At 45.1% G+C, this 22,306-nt stretch overlaps 2 protein-coding genes across 4 annotated transcripts in view; one reads left to right on the plus strand and one right to left on the minus strand.

Annotated features, from left to right (window-relative positions):
• The first annotated feature begins 660 nt into the window (after positions 1-660).
• timm22 (translocase of inner mitochondrial membrane 22 homolog (yeast)) lies at positions 661-3,050 on the plus strand. The gene is made up of 4 exons (XM_066696198.1): positions 661-1,043; positions 1,566-1,762; positions 2,064-2,136; positions 2,415-3,050. The coding sequence occupies exons 1-4, from the start codon at positions 707-709 to the stop codon at positions 2,489-2,491; spliced, it is 684 nt and encodes a 227-aa protein (XP_066552295.1). The 5' UTR covers positions 661-706; the 3' UTR covers positions 2,492-3,050.
• Positions 3,051-3,310: 260 nt separating this feature from the next.
• abr (ABR activator of RhoGEF and GTPase) overlaps positions 3,311-22,306 on the minus strand; it is a 133,446-nt gene continuing 114,450 nt past the window's right edge. For all 3 annotated transcript variants that reach the window (XM_066696195.1, XM_066696196.1, XM_066696197.1), the window contains exons 17-23: positions 9,049-9,108; positions 8,649-8,758; positions 8,015-8,154; positions 7,405-7,539; positions 7,159-7,264; positions 4,846-4,993; positions 3,311-4,619 (exon numbers count right to left, since the gene is read on the minus strand). In XM_066696195.1, the coding sequence (XP_066552292.1) occupies positions 4,530-4,619; positions 4,846-4,993; positions 7,159-7,264; positions 7,405-7,539; positions 8,015-8,154; positions 8,649-8,758; positions 9,049-9,108 (789 nt within the window). In that variant the 3' untranslated portion in view covers positions 3,311-4,529. The remainder of the gene's footprint in view (positions 4,620-4,845; positions 4,994-7,158; positions 7,265-7,404; positions 7,540-8,014; positions 8,155-8,648; positions 8,759-9,048; positions 9,109-22,306) is intronic.

A 22,306-nucleotide genomic window follows, 5' to 3' on the forward strand; every position in this document is an offset into this window, starting at 1 on the left:
CTGCAACAAACCGTTATTTATTCGCAATCAATTTTGTAGTAAAGGCTTAAAACTATCCGACTGGGCTTGGATGCCTATCATATCATATGTACTTTTTTCTCTCGATATATGATTCTCAGGCTTTTTAATGAGCGTGAGAATTATGTGCTCAACTTTACGCATTAATTAAACGTAAAACCAACGCTGGAGAGTTGCGTTGAAAACATATATATATATATATATATATATATATATATATATATATATATATATATATATATATATATATATATATTTGTGTTGCATTGCATTGCATTCTGTTTTACGTTCAAAATCAAGACTATCAGATCATAGATTGTCATTCCAAACCGGTGTCTTTTTGCACATGGCGTGATGCATGTGGTTTTATAACTATCCATCCGTTTAGATATGGCATGAAGCAGCATATGCTCCCACTCGATTTAAAATGAAGGATAATTCAGTGGACGTGTTCAGAGTGGCAATAGTGGGCCAATGTGGCACGTAGCGGCTGCGGGTGTGAAGGTTACACACACCTCCTTCCCTGCAGTATTTTAGTGTCGAATCTGCGACTACAGACAGCTTCGTGCTTTTACTGATGCTTTTATTCACGCACGTAAAACATGACGCAATGAAATAAAATGTCCCGTCATGAATAAATACACTCTGCGACCGCAAACGTGTCAAACTGTAATATTTCTGCATTGATATGTCAATGGTCTCCGAGCTTCCCATTTTATTTCTGACGAATGTATCGTTCAAAACCCTTCGCTACGTTTACTCTCTGGAATCCGTCATGGCGGCGTCCGCTAGCAGCAGTGTCGGCTCTCCCGAGTCGGCCGCAATGTCGGGGCCGGGCTCTGAAGACGCCCCGCTGCAGTACAGCCTCATCCTGGAGCACCTGGTCGGGGAGAGGCGGGCGACCAGGGAGTTAAACCCGACCGTGATGGGGGGCTTTCCGAGCCCCCCCAAGTCCAAGGAGCAGAAGATGATCGAGAGAGGCATGGAGAGCTGCGCCTTCAAAGCGGCCCTGGCGTGTGTCGGAGGTAGAGATCTGCTTTCATTTACTAACATAAAACGATAATAATGAGCATATGACTGTCAAGAGCTGAAATATGTTGGAAGCAGTCTATTGCATGCAATGGAGATAAGTGTGGACAGTTTGATCTATATGGTGATTGACAGCTGCACTTTTGTACACACTGCACTGGTGGAGCACAGCAGCTGTTTGAATATGATGTGGATCTCACCCATTTCCCAGTGCAGGTTTAGTCAAGATAAGCAGCATCACCTGACGCTGCCTGGGGCATTAAATGATGCATTAAAAGAGCCCCCCACTTCTTAAAATGGTTCAAACTACTGTACAGTGTCAATCTCGGCCATCCATGCATTGCTTTCAAGTCCACTCTTACCATATTCGTGTTATTTTGAAACTGAAAGCTGGAAGGACCTAATTAAAGAATTCAGGGATATTGCATTACCTTATTTGATTATAATTTACACGTCTTTAATGCTCAAAACACTGTTACGTTCTGCAGTCTTTTTCATTGTTGTGTCTCTGGCTTTAGGCTTCGTGCTGGGAGGAGCGTTTGGCGTCTTCACAGCAGGCATCGACACCAATGTTGGGTTTGACCCCAAGGACCCCCTGCGGACGCCCACGGCCAGGGAGGTGCTGAGGGACATGGGGCAGCGGGGGATGTCCTACGCCAAGAACTTCGCCATCGTGGGCGCCATGTTCTCCTGCACCGAGTGCCTGATTGAATCGGTATGTTGCTGCCCTGCCGTTTCAGGGTGGACCTCCAACAAGACTCGTAGAGCCATGTCTGCATTGAAAACCCAGGGTCAAATGTATGAATAATTGCAGAGATGGTTTTTAGAGAATTCTTACAAAGGCAGGGAGGGGGGTTGTCATTTCAATACACTGCAGCCTTTTTTTTCTTTTTTAATCATCCAAGAGCAATCCCACAGCTCCATCTTGTGCTCAATCAGGTGTATTATAATTATGAATGAGTTTAAACCACAATTTTCCAGTCTCTAACTCATGTCTTGGGTGGTTTGTTTTTCAGCACAGGGGCAAGTCAGACTGGAAGAATGCGGTTCTCAGCGGCTGTGTGACAGGGGGAGCCATCGGGTTCAGAGGTCAGCTCAATGTGTATCGTACAGTTACTGGCATTTTAATTCTATTGAGTAGTGGAACAAGACGTGCTTATGAAACAGAATAGATTTAAGAGTCTTAGACCCGAGAATAAAACCATTTAGGTAAGATCACAAAGCCAGCGATCACAGCAGCCTTATGGCGATCGCTTTTATAACGGTTTCTTGAAGGGATCATTGCTAGTGAGACTATCGAATTGAAATCTACGTAGTAAGTGTTCTTGCAATGCCTCCTAATTTTTTGTTTGTTTCTTTCCGAGCAGCGGGCCTGAAAGCTGGGGTTCTGGGCTGCGGGGGCTTCGCTGCGTTTTCTGCCGCCATTGAATATTACCTGCGATAAAAGTCCTACACCTGAGAAACAAGAGACTCCTTTTTACCTGTTGATCTGGTGGAACTAGCCAGGTCTCGGGAGAGATGCAGGAGTTCACTGGATGCTTGCTTGGAGTGTCAGGACCCGTCACTCGAGGGGACCATCGAGCGCTCTGCGTTAAGTGAAGCTCGAAATGAAAATATTCCAAGTTGTTGCAGTGCGAAGTACGCTGGTGCTGTGCTGTAACGACTGACCGAGGCACAACGGCCTCCACTGTTTGTCATCTGAGAAAGTATGTGCAATATTTATTGTGAGGAATAAATGATTAAAAAATAGAAAAGGCTTTGTATTGATCCAAATTAAGTCAAAAATGTGTAAAGCAAAGCAAATACTGTATGGACTCACACCCTCAAGAATGGGACACAACGGCACAGTTTGGTACACTTGTATTTATTTTCCTAAAAAAAAAAAAAAAAAGTTCACATCAACATTTACCCTCATTGTAAATATGTACTCAATTTCTTCCTCCTGGAAGTAAAATACATGGTTTTAATTTTCTCTTATCTTATATTAAAAATATCAAATAGTACTCATCTAACAGTGCTTATTTTAAGATATGTTGCCGGCTTGATAGCAGAAAGGATGGATTTTCGTGGTTCGGTGACGTTCGTTGACGCCAATGCGGCGAAACGGCAGTAAAATCAACCTTTGTGGTACCCAGCCCGCCTGAAACAAGCTGAACATGCAAGAAACACGGATTCTCTCAGTTACACTAGAATGCTGTAATATATTGAACTGGCGTACGATGGAGTCACTTAAATTAAGCAAATGGTTTCATTCTTTGTACAGTATTGTTTCATAATTTATTCTGATGACAATCCCCATTTCGCATTGACATTTTTTTAAGGGAATGTCACACTTTTTGTTTGTTCATGATATCATTACAGTACATTATTAGCCAACGTTGACTATAATTGAGAAAATTAACTTAAAAAAAGAAAACGTCACGAATCATAAGAAATTTCAAAAAACGATGAATAGACTTAATAAAAGGAAAAAAAGAGTTTGTAAAGTAATTCTATAAATTTACTGGATTGTACAGGCACACTTAATATTTTTTTTAATAAATAGGGCAAATTCAGCTTTTACTCACACGGGGGCTGTGCTGAACAGACACTTTTTATTATTTTTATCCCAATAGAGAGACGCGGCGGCAGTGTAAAATCACGCCCTGATCCCCACGCTGGTCCCGGGCGTCTTGCAGAATGCAGTCATACGCGCACAGCCCCTCCTCAATCACATGCACGAAGCAAAAACTAAACCATTGAAACAAATAATATTTATAAAATATGTAAATGCCATTTCTGGAATGTCTCTGAAGGAAACTGAGCAAACTGAGTTCTGCGATCACTAACTGGTGCGAGACCAGGCTACTCACAACCACTAACATCACACTCGCTCGCTCTCGCCTCACCCAGCGCGAGCTACGCCTGCTGCACACTCCTCTCAGTTCTACACATTGACATTGCAACAGAAAACAAACAGTCCTTCTGTTCAGTTCCACTGGCCCCCGAAGGGCCGCAGAGTCTGCTGGGTCGATGATCGAAAGCGACGGGGACTCGAGGAACCCTCCCCTTCTCATGAGACTAAAAACAAACGAGCAGGGTCTTCACAGAGTCTCGGGGATGGACGGAAGTGCTCGTTGGTCAGTCGGGCACAGGAGCCGGTGGGCGGCTCTTCGGGGCCTCAGGAAACGGGAGAGAGTGAAAGGGTGGTGGGGAGGGATGGTGGACAGCCTGCTGCCTGGGGCACTCCTCAGCATCCGCATATCCGAAATGGAGCTTTCAACACAAAACGCACGAGACGGGACAGATGCCATGGGAACACAGTGTTGGTTCCTTTTTTTATGATCATCATCATCATCATTATTATTATCATTATTCTTCCTCTCTTGCTGTCAGTCTCTGTACAAACAAAAGGTAAGTGTCAAAGGGGAGGCGCTGCAATCCGTGTGAGCTGGAGAGCCGGGGGGCGCTCTCTCCCTCTCTCTCTCTTGCTCCCCGTCTCTCTACACGTCGGTGGAGAAGTACAGGGTGTTGCGCTTCAGCTCGGTGATGGAGATGGGGGGGTGCTGCAGGTAGTAGAGCAGGACTTGGACCTGTGGCAGAAACACAAGCAGGAGAGACTGAGAAAACCCTGCCTGCAGCCCTGGAGACAAGAGAAAGCATGTGGCAGTGGGGGGAGGGGGGTTTCTTGTTTATGTGTGGAGATCCAGCTGACCTTTGACCCTCTGTTGATGAGCCGCAGACACCACAGACAGCTGCAGGGTGTAAAGCTCAGTGCCCCCCCGCCCTCCCCTCTCTCCTTATCGAACTCCACCTCACCTGCGCCATGACGTCATGTGACCAGATGTCCGATGCCAGGCTGATGTGTGCTTTGCTCTCTACCTCTGAGGGCCGGAGCAGTGTGGGGCCGAAGACCGTGGCGAGGTTGTGGAGGGACATCTTGTTGATGGGCTCCTTCTCTGCTACTCTGTGGACGGAAATAGATTGGTCACGCGTGGTTTCAAACACAACCTGCAGTCTGATGGCACGGCATGAGCTCAGAGAGGGTCTGCTTCGTCTCATCACTGAAACAGCTGGACGGCGGTGCTGATCTGGTTTTTCGTCAGTTCTCCAGAAGTAAGTTTAACTGTCCAAACTATGAGTCACAAATCCTCTCTCTATAAAGCAGGGGATTATATACACAAAGGGCTTAAACTTTTTACAGGCCTCAAACAAAACATCGGACAACCCCGACCTTCCAGGAAAAACCTGGAACGAAATCGGAGACGTGGCTGGTTATCTTTATCCAATCCCTACTGACTTCAGAGAACCGGGCTGCTCTCTCTCAGCTCCAGGGTCCTTTGGCTTGCAGGGCTCTGTGCATTGGCGTGTGCATGTGTGCTGGGGGGGAGGGAGCATGCACATGTGTGATCCGTGTCAGACGAGCCACTGAATACCATTTGTTCAGCACAGAGGTAAATAGCGGACCACAGCCAAGTTCCATGCAGCCAAGAGCAAAAAGCATCTGCTGCACCCTTAACACAGATGGCCGTGGCTGTCCGTGTCCTGCTGGTGTGTACAGAAAGCAGTCTCCTGTCCATGTGAGTTGACATCATGACACAGCCACACACTTGTGTGTGTGCGGATATGCTGCGTTTGCAATTCATAACCAGGCGTAACAACCTACTGGCACAAAAGCCATGTTCCCCAACTCAACTAAGTGACAACAGATGTTAAAAGCAGCAGCAGAGAACTGGGTCCAGCAGCTCCGACAAGTGTTTTTTTTTTTTTGGTCTTTTTTTATTGGTCTCTCCACCCGTGACACCCCTCTGATCTCCCTCCCTCCGCGGCTTCCAAACACGAGCATCCGAGAGCGCGCCCCCCCCTCCAGACACGACATCACGCCCTGTGGAAGCTGCCCTAGTTCTACCCGCACACTGGAGCTACTCATGTACAGTTGGCAGGACCCGAAGTCCACCCGAGATGGCGTGCGCCGAGATTTACATGAGATGCATGAGAAAAGTCATCCTGGACTGTCAAAGAAAAGGGGTAAAGCTCTTCTGAAAATGCCAGCAAGATGGCGCCCGACTACCAGCCAATTAAACAGGTTTTCACATTTCGCTTTCATACATATATATATATATAAAAACACAGCAAAACAAAACACATTTAATTTTCTCCGTAACTTTCAGTCAGACTTGCTGTTCCCAGCTTCAACGCTAGATGTCCCTGTCCAGCCTTTTTGTTTGGCATCAGCGTTTTATCTTGAAAATCGCAAGAATCTGTTTGAATCTCATGTATTTAAGACGCTATAAAGGATGTGTTCAGGATGTTTCGGCCCAATTGCTGGTGATAAAATAAAAAGATGTTGTGGAAGAGGGTGATAATGTTTCCACTATACAGTAGGGGCTTTTGAATCCTGGCCAGTCCTTTGAAGAGTCCTTTGTTACCCTTTTTTTCCACCAGCTCTTGACATTTTATAAGGGGTTTAAACGGCTGCCAACCATATGCTTCGTACAGACCATAAACTTGCTCCCCAGGAATGGTTTACTTTTGCAACACGTTCTAGCGTTTGATTCTTCCTGTTAAATGCTGCAAAACACACAGATAGAACTGTAAGAGAAAGACAAAGTCACCTAGAGAAATAATTCTGCATTATTCGGGCAGGGTGTCATTGATTTACACCCATTATGACTGTTTGGTGTTTCTCCACCGAAGCAGATGTGGGAACGCGATCCCAGATTCCCAACATAATGGGTTTTCCCTCTGCAGTCACTCAGTTTTTCCAGAGAGGTGCCTTTAACAGGGAACATGCAGACCAGAGCAGAAGGAAATGCTCCTCAAACCCTGTGCAGGAACATCTGAACACACAGCTATTCGTCATCAAGTTAATCCCTGCACTGAAGTCCACAGATGATTTAAATCTCCGGTCATTTCACTCGGCCAGCTTAATTGAGTTCAGTTAAAGCACAGTTTAAAGCATGAACCGCAGATTCTTCTTAGTTAATTTGAGATTCACAAGCCATGTTTTGCTGATGGTGAACCATTAGGTAACAGGGAAGAAGGAGAAGACCAAAACCAAGACCGTAAACTGTTGATATTAATGTCTGCTTTGGTTCTCTGTGTGAGTATCTCGTCTCACAGATCTCTTACCTCTTCAGGTGCTCAAGCAGGGAGAGGAACGTGATGAGGTTGGGGTCAGGGAGCGACCGCAGGAGGTGCATCATGCAGTTCTCCTTGGCAGCCGGGTCTGAGAGAGCTGTGCGGACAAAGAGGGGACAGGGATAACTGACAATGCACGGGCCGTCCCAGGACACACACCAGCACTGCAGAGGAGACCTGATGCCTGTCTCCTCGGGCTCAGGTGTCCCACAAACTCAGTTTTGCAAATCGACATACCTATTCCTTCCATGAAGGCAAGGTACAGCCGGTCGGTGAGGAGGGGCTCCGGCAGCTCTCGGAAGTACAGCTTCAGGGTCCCCGCTATGGCGTTGATGTCCATGTCGCTCAGCATCACCAGGATGTCTTTGGTATCTGAGGGAAGAGCAGCCGCATTGACACACAGCCGAGGACAGGAGCACGTGGACCCATATTGGTCCTTATCGCTGGGTAGATATGTAACTGGAGGACCTGTAACTCAACAGCACTGACGGGAGACTACCCAGTGTGTGGCATTTTACTGAAGCTATAGACTCACACACGAATAATAAAAAATACATCTTTATCTCCTGGGCTGTGCTGTAGTCACCCATCAGTCTTGGCAGGGGCAGTTCTGGGTATCTGTGCATGAAGAAGAGGTCGGCTGTGTCACCTTCTACAGTAGCCTGAACCCGTTCCCACACAACTCTGTCTATAATAAGCCCGGACGACTCTCCCAGAGGAGGCTGCTGCAGTGAGTCCTGGCATCAGGAGACGCAAAGTCAACACCGCCTCGAAATGTGAGAAGGAAATCAGGTGCTGTAGAAGAGGACCTCTGAATTCCCACCCCTGCACCGCATAGTTCACTCACTCGTGTCAAACGCCGCCTTCAGGGCCTGGATGTCCGTCGCCACACCGGAGATGCGATATATCCCCACCTCCTCGATCCCCCTCTTCTCTACCTCCTCAATGCACTGGCGGACGATGTAAGGCACCTTGGAGCGCTCCCGCCTGCCGGATGAGCGGAGAACAGTCTTTAGAGATTCAACGAGTCAAGCAGTAACATTTACAATCAGCAGACAGGAGCGCGGCGGAAGGAAGGTAAAAGAGAAGATTGAGATCAGAAAGAAAGACCCGCAAGAAATGAAATGAAGAGCAACAGAACCAGTCCATCAGGCTAGAAGAGGAACTACGCTTGGTCTCACATAGTTACTACAGATTCTAAGATGGCGACCCCCTGCAGAGCTGTCTTGTCTCAGCAGCAGTGGAGCGGGACGGAGCTGTGGTCAGGAGGGGACCTGTTATCACCAAACAGGGATGTGGAGAAGCGGGCCAATGCAGGGGCGTCATCGCCCGCTGCTCCCGGAGAGGGGAGACCTGCATGTCTTACTCAACCAAGTGCCCCCCAGTCAATCTCTGAACAAAACTCTGCCGATTCAGAGTAGAATAGAATATATATATATATATTTATTTTTCTACCAGGCGAGGAAACTGAGATGTCTTACTTCGTGACCACGCTGATCTTGACCCCGAACACCCCGCTCTGCTTCTTAGACGGCGTTCTCTTCAAACTCAAATCCCGAGTCGTGAACTTCATGGAGAACTCCACTTTGATCTGTAACAGAGAGAGAACAGAGCCCCTTTATTGCGGGATTTCTAACGCAGCACACACACAACACAAAACCATCTTCATACAAACACGGTCTTGTATCCATTAATGTGTAATTCTGAACAGGGTCTTGCCAAATTGTCAGATTAAACGTCTCTAGAACAGGCACAGTCAACTGACTCGAGCCCTTCTTGCTAAACTGCAAACTAAATCCTCCTGTATCTAAAATCTCATTGGCAGAAGTCAAGAGTGATGATTCGGACAACAGTAAAATGGTACTGGTGAAGTTTTCCTACCCCGTTCATCTCTATTACATCCATGTGCCAGTTCTTGGACTGCACCGTCTGGGGGTCCAGCTGTGAGAGAGGGAAAGAGGAAACCATTAGTTCAAGGATACTTCTCCTGCTTTGGCTTTGCTTTGCTTCAATTCATTAGTTATTTCCAATTTGGGTTTTCCCCGAGTTACGTTCCGAACATCATTCTTACTATTTCACAGGCTGCAACATTTCTTCAGAGCGGAAAATCTCGGCTAACTGACTCATGTATCCCACAATTCACAAACCAACTTTCCCTACAGAAAAGTTAAAAATAACCCAGTATTGTAAACACTATGTAGGACAAGGTAACAGATCAACAAACTCCCGTTCCCTCCCTTATGCAAGCTTGAGCAAACACTCCAGTGAGATACGCGATGTGCAGGGGGGATTTGAACCTGGATTTGAAGACATCCAGTGTCAACAATTCTAATTTAATAAGTTTATAAATCCCAGAGTGCTTGTGTCACTGTGTGATGGGGTTAATTTAATCAAGGCTTTAAGAAAATTTCACTCATAAATGAACTGAGTACTGATAAATACTGTGTCAGATTATATATACACATTATATATATACACACATATACATAAATTTATATTTATATACACGATAACCCACTTGCTTCTGTTCTCCCTGAAGCTCAGACGCCAGGGAATTAGCCCAGATTCTTGCGTTTCCACGATCACTGACCCCTTAAGGAAATTAGACTTGTTTATTGGGATACGAACGTCATTTTGGTTCTTGGCAGAAGCCCTAGTGAGCGGCCATGTGTTCCTCTATGAGCACCTGCCCAGATGTCTCGTGTCCAAACATCTTCTCAGCCCCCGTTACAGCAGCCTTTCAGCCGGTGCCAAGAAAGCCAGGAGTCTTGAGTTTTCACATTCAGTTTCAGTGAATCTGTTTAATGGGGGGGGGGGTGTTCTTCCCTTTCTTTTTTTTTTCCAGCACTGCGCAAAAGTGACCTTATTTTCCATCGGAGTTGAAATTCCCAGACAGTCCATGCTATATATAAATTCCCTGGGAACGACACTTCTGACTTTCTCTTCCTTATTAGATTTCCGGGATTCTGACATCTGATAACATTAACTGCACACAGCCGGGGTCCCTGCACTCGGCAGGGGGTCATCTTTAGACTACAAGGTGCTGTGAAAGCGCACTGGTTTAAAATGACACAGGAATGGGAACTTATTAACCCCCCTCACCCCGAGACTTGGCATGTCTCCACACTGCACACAATTTGCCCGTATCCTTTTTCTGGTAGCCAACTCAGCAAAGACTACAATACTATCCTGCTTGAGGTGTAGCAGATTCATTAATCTCAATCCGGCCCTGGGATTGGTGCTCAGCATTGGCCTGGGAATTCTGATGCTGTGAAGCTGCCAGGGCCAAGGGACTGACGATGCACCAAAATAACACGTTTATTCATTTATTTATTGGACCATTACTTCAAAAAATGTTTGCGTAACAGAAACAAATGCATTTGGACTGGGAGGCTGACAGTAGGCCATTCCCTGTAACGGTTTGCAAAGGCCACAGTGAAGTCAGATCACTGTGTCAGATAGCGAGAACCACGGACAAACGCACTGTGCTTTGGTTAAAAGCTTAAAGACGCCGTGAGGAATAGTCACACCACTGGAACGCCACATCTGTGATTTACACCCAGCTGTTTCGTTTCACTCTGTAACCACACCAGATACCGGTTCAGCGATTCCAGTGGTGTTAAACTTGTTAATTTCCTGGCAGTTCTTTCAAATTGTTTAAGGGCCACAGAATAAATAAAAAATAAAAAAAACAATCCCATGAAGCTGTTCAGCTGAAGACACATTCTTTAGCACTAATCTCCCTGGGCTTCTATCCCAGGTCCTCCGCTGCTGCTCGGAGGCCAGTGAGCATTAAAGAAGCACCATAGCCTTCCCTCGGCCGACACACGTCTGAAGTGACAAAGTACAAGCAAGTGCACACAGATGACACGCCTGTACATCCAGACTGTCACGGAGAGGATCCACACTCAGGAATCAGGTCTGAGCAGCGGTGGGGGCAGATGAGTGGAAGATCGGGCAGGGAGACAGATCACTGGGGTCAAGGCAGGAAGGCTATAAACGTTCCAATTTGGGCAATGGCTATGTTGTCTATTTTCTAATTTTAATTATTGCAATTTGAGATCTAGCTTCCATCATTTACATCATCAGCTTGACTGTAAAAGAAGCTAATAAACCTTCAATAACCGGGCCATTCTAGAAGAGTGGATGTGCTTTATGTTCCCACCCCCTTCCTCAGCAGGCGGTGAGTTTAAAGACCATCTCCCACAAACCAGCGCCAACTCCTGGACACGGGCCCGGCGTTGTCCCAAAATAAAAAATAATTAAAATCCTCTAAAAATCCTCTTTTTAACTCGCTGGTAAAACAAACTAGTTCAAAGACCACAAACATTATAAGTAGAGCAGTGATTTACAGTAATATTCCAGATAACCCCAATATCTCTGGGTAACAGGATATAACAGGCGACGGGAAAAGAGATCTCTTTGAACTGAAAGCAGGAGATGATTGTGAAAAGATGTCGAATGTAAGATTACTCCGACCATGGATGGCTGGTTAAATAATACCGGGTTAACAACAGTGCTCGTTATCCGAGTGGATGCGCAGAAGTCCTATAAAGCTGCTAAGCCATGCGTGCAACATCATCTGTAACTTAAAGATTAAAGCCAATTAAAAGCCAAACAAAGGTATATTTCACTGTGGGAAACTAATTAATACCCACTGTTTCCAAATCTGCACCTGATTTGTAGGACATCAACTGTCCCTGCAACCTATCGACAGCATCTCTCTGTATTAAACAGTCGATGAGCCATCCGGGTCTTCTATAATGAGCGTTTCACTTTGGCACTGACCGGTCAGCACCACTGACTCTACGTTCTCTAATGGCCCCCAGTTCCTATTTATACTCTTTGAACACTTCGGCGTTTCGGATGAAGAGGCTTCAGAATGATCAATTAAAACAACAACAAGAAAAAGCTAAGAAAAGGGTTTGGAAAAGTCCCGGGAATGAGCAGGATTTCATTGTTGGTTGGGCCTTGCCTCGTTAAGAACAGAGAGCACGACCAGCTTTGGCACAGCACTAAACTCCATTAACCTGAAACTCCTGCAAACGTCAGACACCAGCCACAGCGAGCCCAGCAGTAAAAGCCATGTCAGTCCAGTCTAAGAGTAGACATGGTTAACTGCTGTTGGTGCAGGAGGACAAAGCTAAGTCCCTCAGGTCTGACTATGTTTCTGAGAGGAAGGGAAGCCAGATGACCTCTGACCCCACGCCTCCCCTCCCCTCCACCGCAGATCGGAAGCCCATGCAGCGCTCGATGAGGTTTCCAGCCAAGAGAAGCAACCTGTTGCAAAAGGGGGTCTACTCTCCCTCTCTCACAACCCCTAGCCACACCCCCCCCCCCGGCTCTCGGGGCAGGAGAGCCACCCAGGAGGCCAGGAGCTGTTCCAGGAGCGCAGGTCTACACGAGGACAGGCACAGTCATCCGGGCGCATCTGCTAAGTAGACGATAACGCGTAAAGAAAAAGAAACTCGACGGAGTGTGAAAGCAGATTTTGCCACAAAGACACACAAGCCTATTAAGCCCTCAGTGTGTTCCTGAGAGCGCTGTATTGTCACACAGACTCGAGCACTTAAACACTCCACACAGAGCGCACACAGAGCATGCGGCTGCCACTTGTGCCCACAAGTGGATCAATCTCCTATATAGAATTACAAAAGAGCAGAAGAGAGCTCTCCTCACATTAATCACAAGGCCCCTCGACAACTCCTCTCCATCACGTTACCTGGGGCTATTTATAGCAACAGCATGGAAGGGGATTAATTATTGTAAACCATAATACCTGCAGCCAAGGTGCCATTTAAGAAAATGAGGAAGAAAGGAAGTTAAAAACAATAAAGGAGCCGTGACAGAGCAGACGGAACCCGTACGCGAGTCCTAGGTCCTCAATGCAAAGGAGACCCAGAGCGAACATATGGAAGGTATTTTTGATGACAGATTTATTTGATTAAAAAAAGTTTATTAAGAAGAAAGATGAGGAAAGATTAGGGATTAACCAGACCCTGCTGTAGGCCGATTTCCGTTTCAGAATTAGATGGGAGTTCAAATGCATTGTGGGAAAAGGCTCAGAAGTCAACACATTTCCGTAATTAATTTCCACCACACTCAAGGTTCACACTTTATAAGGGATTCAAAAAGATCTTCCTTATCTATTCCTTTTTTGTTTTTTAAGAGGGTAAAGTTCATTGCAGCTCATAGGCTCCAAATTGGATCATTTTCCAGCTCAGAGTAAAAATAGTTCCAGTGTTATATAATGCAACTGTTCTGAAACATAAGCTCCATATATTTATATCCCTTTTTACAATTAAAAGTTGTATGTGAAAGTGATATATTTCCATATATAGCATTGTTTTCAGATAAGTGCAATCGGTCTCATACTGAACGCATGTTCGTGTTCTGCATGAGGGATCTGAAAAGCAGCCAAATGTAAATCTTTATTAACATTAGCATGCTTGACTGGTTGAGTGCAATTTCTTTTCTTTTTTCCCCCCTTCCTTCCTGAACATTTTGTACATCTGCAGTATTTTACATAAAAGCCAGGCTCTTGCATATTTAAATACGGAGGAAAAAAACCAACCCTCAAACGAGGATAGAATTTAATTACAGCGTTCGGCATCACCTCCTCCTTTGATCCGTCGCCTCAGAGCTGATTCTCCTGCCTGTTTCCGATTTCCCCATGACCTCCAGCGCGTTCCCCGAACACCACCGCCGACCGCTGAGCCCATCTGCCTCAGAGATGCTTTACCTCAGCATCACGGCAGCCGTGTGGGGCAACTATTGTGCACAGGAGCTCTTCAGACAAGAGATGGGTCACTAATGAAATTTCAGGCCGGCTGCATGTGGCCTCCGCTGGGAAACAGCAGCAATTTTCCTAGAACAACCTCCCCACCTCTTTATCTTGTAGCTATCTCCAATCCCCCAGCCACCTCCTGGCCAGTGTGGAAAGAGGAATATTTATCTGTGCTGAGAACCTCCATTACCAGACCGTTAACTCATTAAGCTGGGCCTGTGCGCATGCTGGAGATGCACTTCCAGGACATGCGAGCAAAGCTGCTGGGGTTCCTGCCAAGTGGGCTACAGAACGCAGGCAGGGACAGCTGGGGATGCAAACTTTGAGCAACCGCTCAAAGGGATGTGAGGGATGTGAATATGAATTTCGGGGCTGAACATCAAACCTCAGACACTGAACTGTAAAATCAGTAATACTAGAAGCAAGCATGCAGCCCCCGTACCTGTTGTTTCTTAAGCCCCCCAGTGCTAGCAATTCAACTTTGCACCATTTGTAGGTCTGTTTCTCTGAATTTTCTCTCCAGTGAAGATCATGGGACCCCAATATCCTCCGAAACATTTTTCGTAAACAAACGGTGATACTCACAACTGCCAAAAAAGTAATTAAAATGACTTTTTACACATTAGAAAATGACTTATAGACAATCAACCAAAGTGGACCTCTCTCAGCACATTGGAGCTTCTAATTCTGGTGCCAACTATGCACCAAATGCAGCTCTGAAGACAACCCCTATTTCTGCCATAACCTATAACTGCAATACAAATAAAATAATAAGAAACAGGATGTGCTTACAAGCCAGTGAAAAAACTGTTATTGCCAACCAAGTCAACCATACTTCGTTCAGACATAAATCCACAATTCGGAGGTCTTTGGAGTCTGGCTTGACTGGTTCTAATTAAGTTACATGATTAGGTATTCAACGCACAAAGAGATATTGGTGGGATTGAGCAATTTACTGCCATGAGAGGAGTCGGGTTAAATTTGATAATTAGCCAAATGGATGGCACTGTGGGGTTTAGAGCGCTCTGGTATGCTAATAATGGTAACCCAATGCCTGTGCAATCAGGGGTCTCTGAAACCCTAAACCTTCTTGTGCAACATGCAGGGAGAAGGGGGTGTTGTAATCTGCAGAGAGGGTCAGTAACTCTCTGTTGCCTGCTAGTTAGCCTAACTTCACCACACTATTTCTTTCTTTCTTTCCTATTTTAAATAAAGAAAAGGTACGCTGCTCAGTTCATGCAGCCTACTGAACAGCTTACAAAACAGTGACAATATGCAGGGCACTGACACGGGCCCTGATTTAGAGTGAATGTTAATGAAAACCAGCTTCTTTAGCACTGCAATCAGATCCCCTTCGTCTCCTTATGCCTCACAATAGAGTGTTTGATTGCCAAGATTTAAACCATAACGATAACGCCATCTACTATGATTAAAGACAAATTGCTTTCCTATAGTAAATAACTGCCTCCACAATTTAAGCATAATCGTCTCTCAGAACGGATCGCAGCGACTGAGCAATCATTCATATCCTGGGGACCCACACAATCTGCAACACAAAGACCTTTTCAAATGAATGAATGAGTGTGAGCGTGAGAGTGTGTGCGTGTGTGTTCATGCAGAGTGTGTGTGCGCGTGTGTCTCTGCATGAAATGCTCCCACTTAAAAGTGCACTGTTAGCACTTAGAACATGTCATAATTTATTAGAACACCATCATTTAATGTGGATTAAATGAGAAAGTAAAAAAAAAAGAAGCATATTAAAAGCAAGGATGAGATCACTATTTAATTCAAAGCACTAAAGACGGGTCAATAAAATTGCTGCCCAGCCTCATTAGATATGCCCATCTCCCTGCACATCCAGCCTTTACTAAAATGCTAACAGCCGGATAAAAGTTTGCAATAACCGCTCTTACAGTATCGATCGTTCTCTAAGCATATTTAATCTCCCCAAGGAATGATGCAGCAATTGTGTCCTTGGTGAACAGACATGAACTTTTCCTGTTTTGAGAAAGGCCCGGGTAATCTGATTAACTCTTGCATGGCACCAGGAGAGGGGGGTCCATTGACGTCACTGTTTACGTGGTAGAAGCCAAAGATCATGTTCCTTTGTTTATAGTATCTTAATAATTGTATTATGAATTATTCTTATAATTGTGTGTGTGTATATCATTTCCTGTCCCTACTTAAATGCAGTAGGCCTATATGTTATGAATAGACATATATGTAAACATTAATTTCTCTCTTGCTATATAAATATACACACACACTATAAACTCACTAAAAGTGCTAAGAATAATGACGTAACAGAAAGTAGCTCCCCAAACAGCAGTGACTGAGTTAGTAAGAGTTATGGTTTGAGTCAGGAACGAGTTAGTAACACACTCCAGCCCCCTCCAGCAAAGACAATGTAAATGTGAATTTGAACCCCCTGCTAATTCAAAACATTCTTCTTTCCCCCTTTTCACAAACAGCCCATTTCCATGTATATATATATATTTTACAAGGTAAAGAGACAATTAACCCCTTCCTTTCATAGCTCACTTTAAAATGCCATTAGAAACTGGATATGCACTTTACTCCGTGCCCACACTGTGCCAGGGAGTCAGAGAAAGTTCAGGACCAGGGAAGGCATTTCAGTCAAGCTTAATGTCAACCAGACGGTGAGTGACATTAATTACAGTCATTAGCAAGGAATGTTTCATTAAATTATGCCTACCCTAACAATCACTGTTGCAAAGCGGAGAATGTCACAGATCATGCGATTAATAATTACTCTAATTGAAACCAATAGGGCAGCAAGAGTCACAATAAACAAAAAAAACAAAAAAAAAATAGCCTTTTATTTCCCCTTCTCTCCGTGAGACACAATGCCATGCCCTGCGTAACGTGTTAGTTGTTGCTCTCGGTTCCCTGAACATCGCTGCTCTGACACCGCCACTCGGTGTGGGCTTCATGCCACAACCCCCCCCCCCGACAGAGACACGCTGCAGTGCTCATCTGCATCTCAATTAAAAACAACAACAACAGACAGAAACCACAACAGCAAGTCTCTCGGTAAAGAAACCTGGACAAGAGTGGATCAGGAGGTACGTTAGGATTAACAGATAAATAAAAACAGACCAGCTATTTCTGTACTTCCCCTACCCACAGTAATGCAGGGCTTCCACCTTGTCGACGGCACAACACGGTGCTGACAGCAGCCCACACATGCTGCCTGACACAGAGAGGACCCTGTCAAGCGAGCGTGAAAGCTGTGAATATTGGTAATTTGCCTGTAAAAGACTTAGACCTTTTGTCTGAGCAGCTTGCTTCGGACACGACCCCACAGCTTGGCCCCGGTGTTGGAGTGTCTCTTGGAAGGAGGCTCCTCGATGCTGTTCTCCAGACAGCAATGCTCTAAACGTTCAGACACCGAGTTTAAATTGCAGTCGGCCACCAGGACATCCGTCATCCTCACTTAAAGCTGACAGCCTCCGTACCCGAGAAAGCAGTTGAGCCAGGAGAAGAAAAAAAAAAAACTAATCAAAAGGGGATGAATCCCCAAACCGGTGTTCTGAATAAGAAACAAATCCAGAACCAGCCCTGTTCCTTCTGGCCTCGGCGCTGAAGACGTGGAGATGAATTAAAAGGTGAATAAAAAGGAAATAAACTTTGATGCCCCTTAAGTGCACATCGGAGCAGTCACAGAGAGGGGGAAAATAACAATAATAAAAAGAAAAGCGTCCGGTAATGTATTCCACCAGCAGTGAACAAAATGATAAAGTATTGTCAATATTTTCCCGTCTCTCAGCCTGGAGTCCCACGCTAGATCCTTTCAGTATCTTAAGCTAATTCCACAGTGAGCTGCCAACATCTCCTTCTCCCAGTCCAATCTAACATAAACAGAAACAGAGAGGCAGAGAGAGAGAGAGAAAACCAGTGAGTGAGAGAGCGAGAGAGAGAGAGAGAGAGAGAGAGAGCGAGCAGTAAGCTGTTGTCGTCAGCGACCAGCCAGAGCACAGATGAGTTTCCAGATGTGAACACACCTCCAGCCGGGTGTGCGTCTGTGGCAGGACACTCACGCCTTGCTCTCAGACGGGTTCGCGACTGATGACAAATGCCCGGCTGTGTAACTAGGCAGCAGGAATGGTCGGCTCCCAGCATCAAAGCTGAGATAGAGAGAAGCGCTGATAGAAAAGTAAATAAAAAGTGGGGGTGTTTAAAGAATTAAAAAAACAACGCTCTTCCTCAGGTTAACCCTTCCTCCTCAGTTCCTCAGAATCCCCCTGCACAGGTCATCAGGTGCTGGATTATTCGTAGATGGCCATTATAAGACAGGGAGACCAAAGTCCCCTGCAATCCACTCTGTGCCCGAGTGAAAGGGGCTGCTTGCGACACTTTGCTCCGATCAGATCTCCACCCTGTGCCAGCTTTCCTCCAGATGCCTAACCACCACCCCTCCCCCACCATGCGTCTGTGTCTCCGGCTTTCCAGAGCATTAAAGTACAGTTCACCTATTTTCTTCCCATTATGTAAGTGTGAGTGGGTTCCTAGCGTGTTGCAGCCCCATCTGCAAAGCCTGGAGATCCCCCGAGACGCGAGCTACCGTACGCCTGCACCACGGTTAACCCACTCCTGCCCGTTACACTACGAATACGGTTTAGCTTGAGAGGTCAATAGAGGGCATTTGTTGGAATTTATTTATCTATCTGTGTCTGTCTATTTATATATGCATTTATAAATGGCTATACAAGTCATCACATTATTTACAGGATTCTAGTCTGTTCCCGTTTTTTGTCTTTGTTCTCTCTTTGGTTTTAAAAGCAGCGTTGGTGGTGTGAGGTATTAAAAAAAACCAAGAAAAACTAAAACACCAAACCCCACCAGAGCTGCAAAAGCCTGAATCTGAAATCATCTGTTTCCAATGAGGATGAGAAAGGGAACATTAGCGTATTTACTTTAAACGTGATCATTTGGGATTGTGGTTTAATATCTATCCATTTTCTAATTTAATGCTTAAGGCTGAGATCAATATGACCACAATGATAAATGAATGCCAGAGGAAAGCTTTTATTTAAGCCCTCGATGAATGGGGGGGATCTGTTCTCCAGGATTCAGTTATGCACGACGACAAGGGGCGTAACATTTTCACTGCGGAGAGGAGAGATCGTCCGTCAGTGGCATTTCGGGGAGTATTTTTCTTCAGACATGGATGACAGTCTCAACTACAGGGTTACTTGAACTTAAATATACACGTGGTGCAGCATGTAATTTCTGGAGAAGAATCCTGTCCCAGAGGGGAACGTTAAATACGTCCATGTGAAGGAAAAAAAAATCCAGTCGGTTTGTGCTGATGTAAAAGACTTTTGAGTTAAGATTACGTCTGTCGATATATATAGATACAAATGCATGTTTTACAATACAACAGGCCAGGGATCTTTATCTTATAGCGTGCATGGACAGAATGCACAGAAACCAGCTCAATAACACCAATATGTGTGTTAATATTTCTCACGTCCTCCTTCACATGAACACATATGATACACAGTCACAATGTCGCTCGGGCCACCTGGCTAATATCAAGTGAGTGGCCCATCGTAAGCCATAACAAAACATCCCCGTCTCGGGGATAAACCTAATTATCCTGGATTTTAAATTTGTGTATTTATTCACATTCTCTCTCTCCTCCCTCCACAGCTAGAAAAGCAGGGTTACTGGAAGCATTGAATCATATTTTACAGTGCCTGCCTTCTGCCAATTTTGTGGCGTACGCCTGAGATTCGACATGGTGTCACACTGATCTGGAGACGGCACCCAGTTTAAAAAAGTGGGGGGGGGACAATTGTGAAGATGCTCCAGTATATTTACCTCCCCCAACCCCTCCTGTGAATGTGCCTTTGTTTTCAGTGTAAGAACAATATAAGAATATAAGAAAGTGTAGAAGCCAGAGGAGGTCATTCGACCCATCATGCTTGTTTGGTGTCCATTAGTAACTAAGTGTCCAAGGATATCCAAGAATACTATTCAGTCTATTTTTGAATGTTTCCAGCTTCAACCACATCGCTGGGGAGTTTGTTCAGATTGTGACTACTCTCTGTGTGAAGAAGTGTCTCCTGTTTTCCATTTTGAATGCATTGAAACCCAATTTCCATTTGTGTCCCTGGGTGTGAGTGTCCCTGTTGATCTGGAAAAGCTCCTCTGGTTTGATATGGTCAATGCCTTTCATGATTTTGAAGACTTGGATCAAGTCCCCACATAGTCTCCTCTGTTCCAGGGTGAAAAGGTTCAGTTCCCTCAGTCTCTCCGAGTAGGACATTCCCTTCAAATGCAGCGCAGAACAACAAGCTGAGCCTCAAGATCATGGACCTTGATCTCTACGATTTCAACATGCGTTTCTACGGTCACAAATTAAATTTTCTTGGATGAGTTAATCCAGGAAGACAATAATTCTGCAAACATGACACTGTAGTGGCCACATGCTTCTACATTTTGCAAGTTTATTTATTTTTTTGGCTCTTGGTTTCTGTCCCCTGGTCAACTGCTTGACTTTTTTTTTTTTTTGGTCACCGAGGAAAAGCGCAGCTCTAAGTACCCTTTTGTCTACCTGCCCCCAATTCACACCTAACTGGCTCCAACTGGATCCACCTGGCACAACTCACTTAACTGAAATCCTGCTAGTCCTAGACTTAATCACCTTTCCTTCAACCTATTTACTTTCACCAACTCAGCAGCTGTACTAAGTTGACTTAAATTAAGGCAAACTACAGACAAGATTAAATTAAGGCAAAATCAGGAATGCTAAGACTGTCTGAAACTATGAACACAACAAGATGGCTGCCTCTCACCTGTACTCTCCTGTGTCTGTCTGTGGCAACTTGTAAATCCTTTATATAATAAATAAAAGGAAAGCAGGATCACAGTATCAGCCCTCATTAGCAAAAGTGCAGATGCGAGCGTTCTGAGGTTCTTTCAAGTTGGGCATCTCAGCTTGCGACGCAGTCTACAAACACCGCGCTGAAAAGTAATGTTGGAACGTTGATGTCTTGTTACTTCTTCCTTCTCTCCCACTTTCTTTTCCTCTCCTCCTGTGAGCCTTTGACCTCACAGAGAGAGAGAGAGACAATGAAATTCATTTATTCCATGTCATGATTAAAGCTGAGCGGATATGCCATGCACGCTTAACCCAAGATGCTCCCGTCACCGTAACATTTCAAAAGATTCGTGGAGGAAGAAAAAAGCATTCTGCAGAGGGAGCCCTTCAAGGTCTGTCACGGTTATGTGTTGTTTCTCTGACAGTTTTCCACCCCCCCACCTCCCACCCTCTGACAGGTGTGCACCCCTCCGTGTCCCGGGTGTACGGCTGGGGGAAGACGCCTCATTAAAGTTGGCAGAGAACGGTGCTCTCAATGGGCCAGTCAGACGGGAAACGTCTCGAGGAATTTGCGTACGATTCGCACGGCTGCTCAGAATCTCACCACAAGGTGAAGGGTTTTCTCGTGGAGCTTTTGCAGAACCAATTCAAATGTCTGCCAATGTCAGAACGCAAAGTCTAACCAGAAGAAAGCAACACCCATTTGTATGTCGGCAGTCTACAATCAAAACAACAATATTGTCGACTCGTTCTATTGGGCTCTGTGTTCTGTTCGCTCTGTGTTATGATGTCATGTGACCATCTACCATGCGTTTACATTATGCCTTTATTTTTATCAGGCCGTCATTATTTTGATAGCTTTAAGTTCATAATTATGGTGCAAAACTTGTTTGTTTTTCCTGGCAGGAAAATTACTCCAGTTCTACTTGTTTGGCTCGGTTTCCCTCCAGTCCTCTAGCCACGGATTTTGGCTTGTAAGGGAGTGCATGGTCTGGCACGGTTGGCCAAAAACAATTAATATCTTCTGTTTTAAATATAAATCTTTCAGAGGGTATTTTATTGGAATTGAACTGAAATGAATTGGGCAGCTGGTCTGGGTCAATTTAACTTTTATGTATGTATGTGTATGCATGTTTCTTTTTTAAACAAAATATGCACAATGATAGTTTTGGTTTTGCTTTAAAAAAAAAAAAAAAATCTTTGCATGGGGTATGTCAACAATCCGGACTGATTTTTTTTATACAGTGAACAGCCCTCTAAAGAGATTAGTATCTGTACTGGGAGCTCTTTGGGACCAGCTCAATACATACACAGACACGATGCTGGGACTCTGCAGGTTTCTGGAGGAGACGGATCACTGTTTCCTTTGTGCACAGCAGAGGGCTTTGAAGTCCTGCACACTGTATCGCGCTGCATTGGATGTTTTTCATTCTAAACATTACTAGACACCAGCCCGACTCACAAGAGCACATGTGGTATTTATTGTCGTCGCTTCCAAAAAT

Source organism: Amia ocellicauda, chromosome 22, assembly GCF_036373705.1.
Source record: "Amia ocellicauda isolate fAmiCal2 chromosome 22, fAmiCal2.hap1, whole genome shotgun sequence".
NCBI classification, from domain to species: Eukaryota; Metazoa; Chordata; class Actinopteri; order Amiiformes; family Amiidae; genus Amia; species Amia ocellicauda.

What these genes read in the sequence shown, in the direction of transcription:
- timm22 (XM_066696198.1), top strand. Translation starts at nt 707, where the DNA reads ATGTCAATGGTCTCCGAGCTTCCCATTTTATTTCTGACGAATGTATCG. An exon ending in GGCCCTGGCGTGTGTCGGAG is followed by an intron (nt 1,044 to 1,565) that starts GTAGAGATCTGC and finishes CTCTGGCTTTAG; the next exon opens with GCTTCGTGCTGGGAGGAGCG. An exon ending in GGGAGCCATCGGGTTCAGAG is followed by an intron (nt 2,137 to 2,414) that starts GTCAGCTCAATG and finishes CTTTCCGAGCAG; the next exon opens with CGGGCCTGAAAGCTGGGGTT.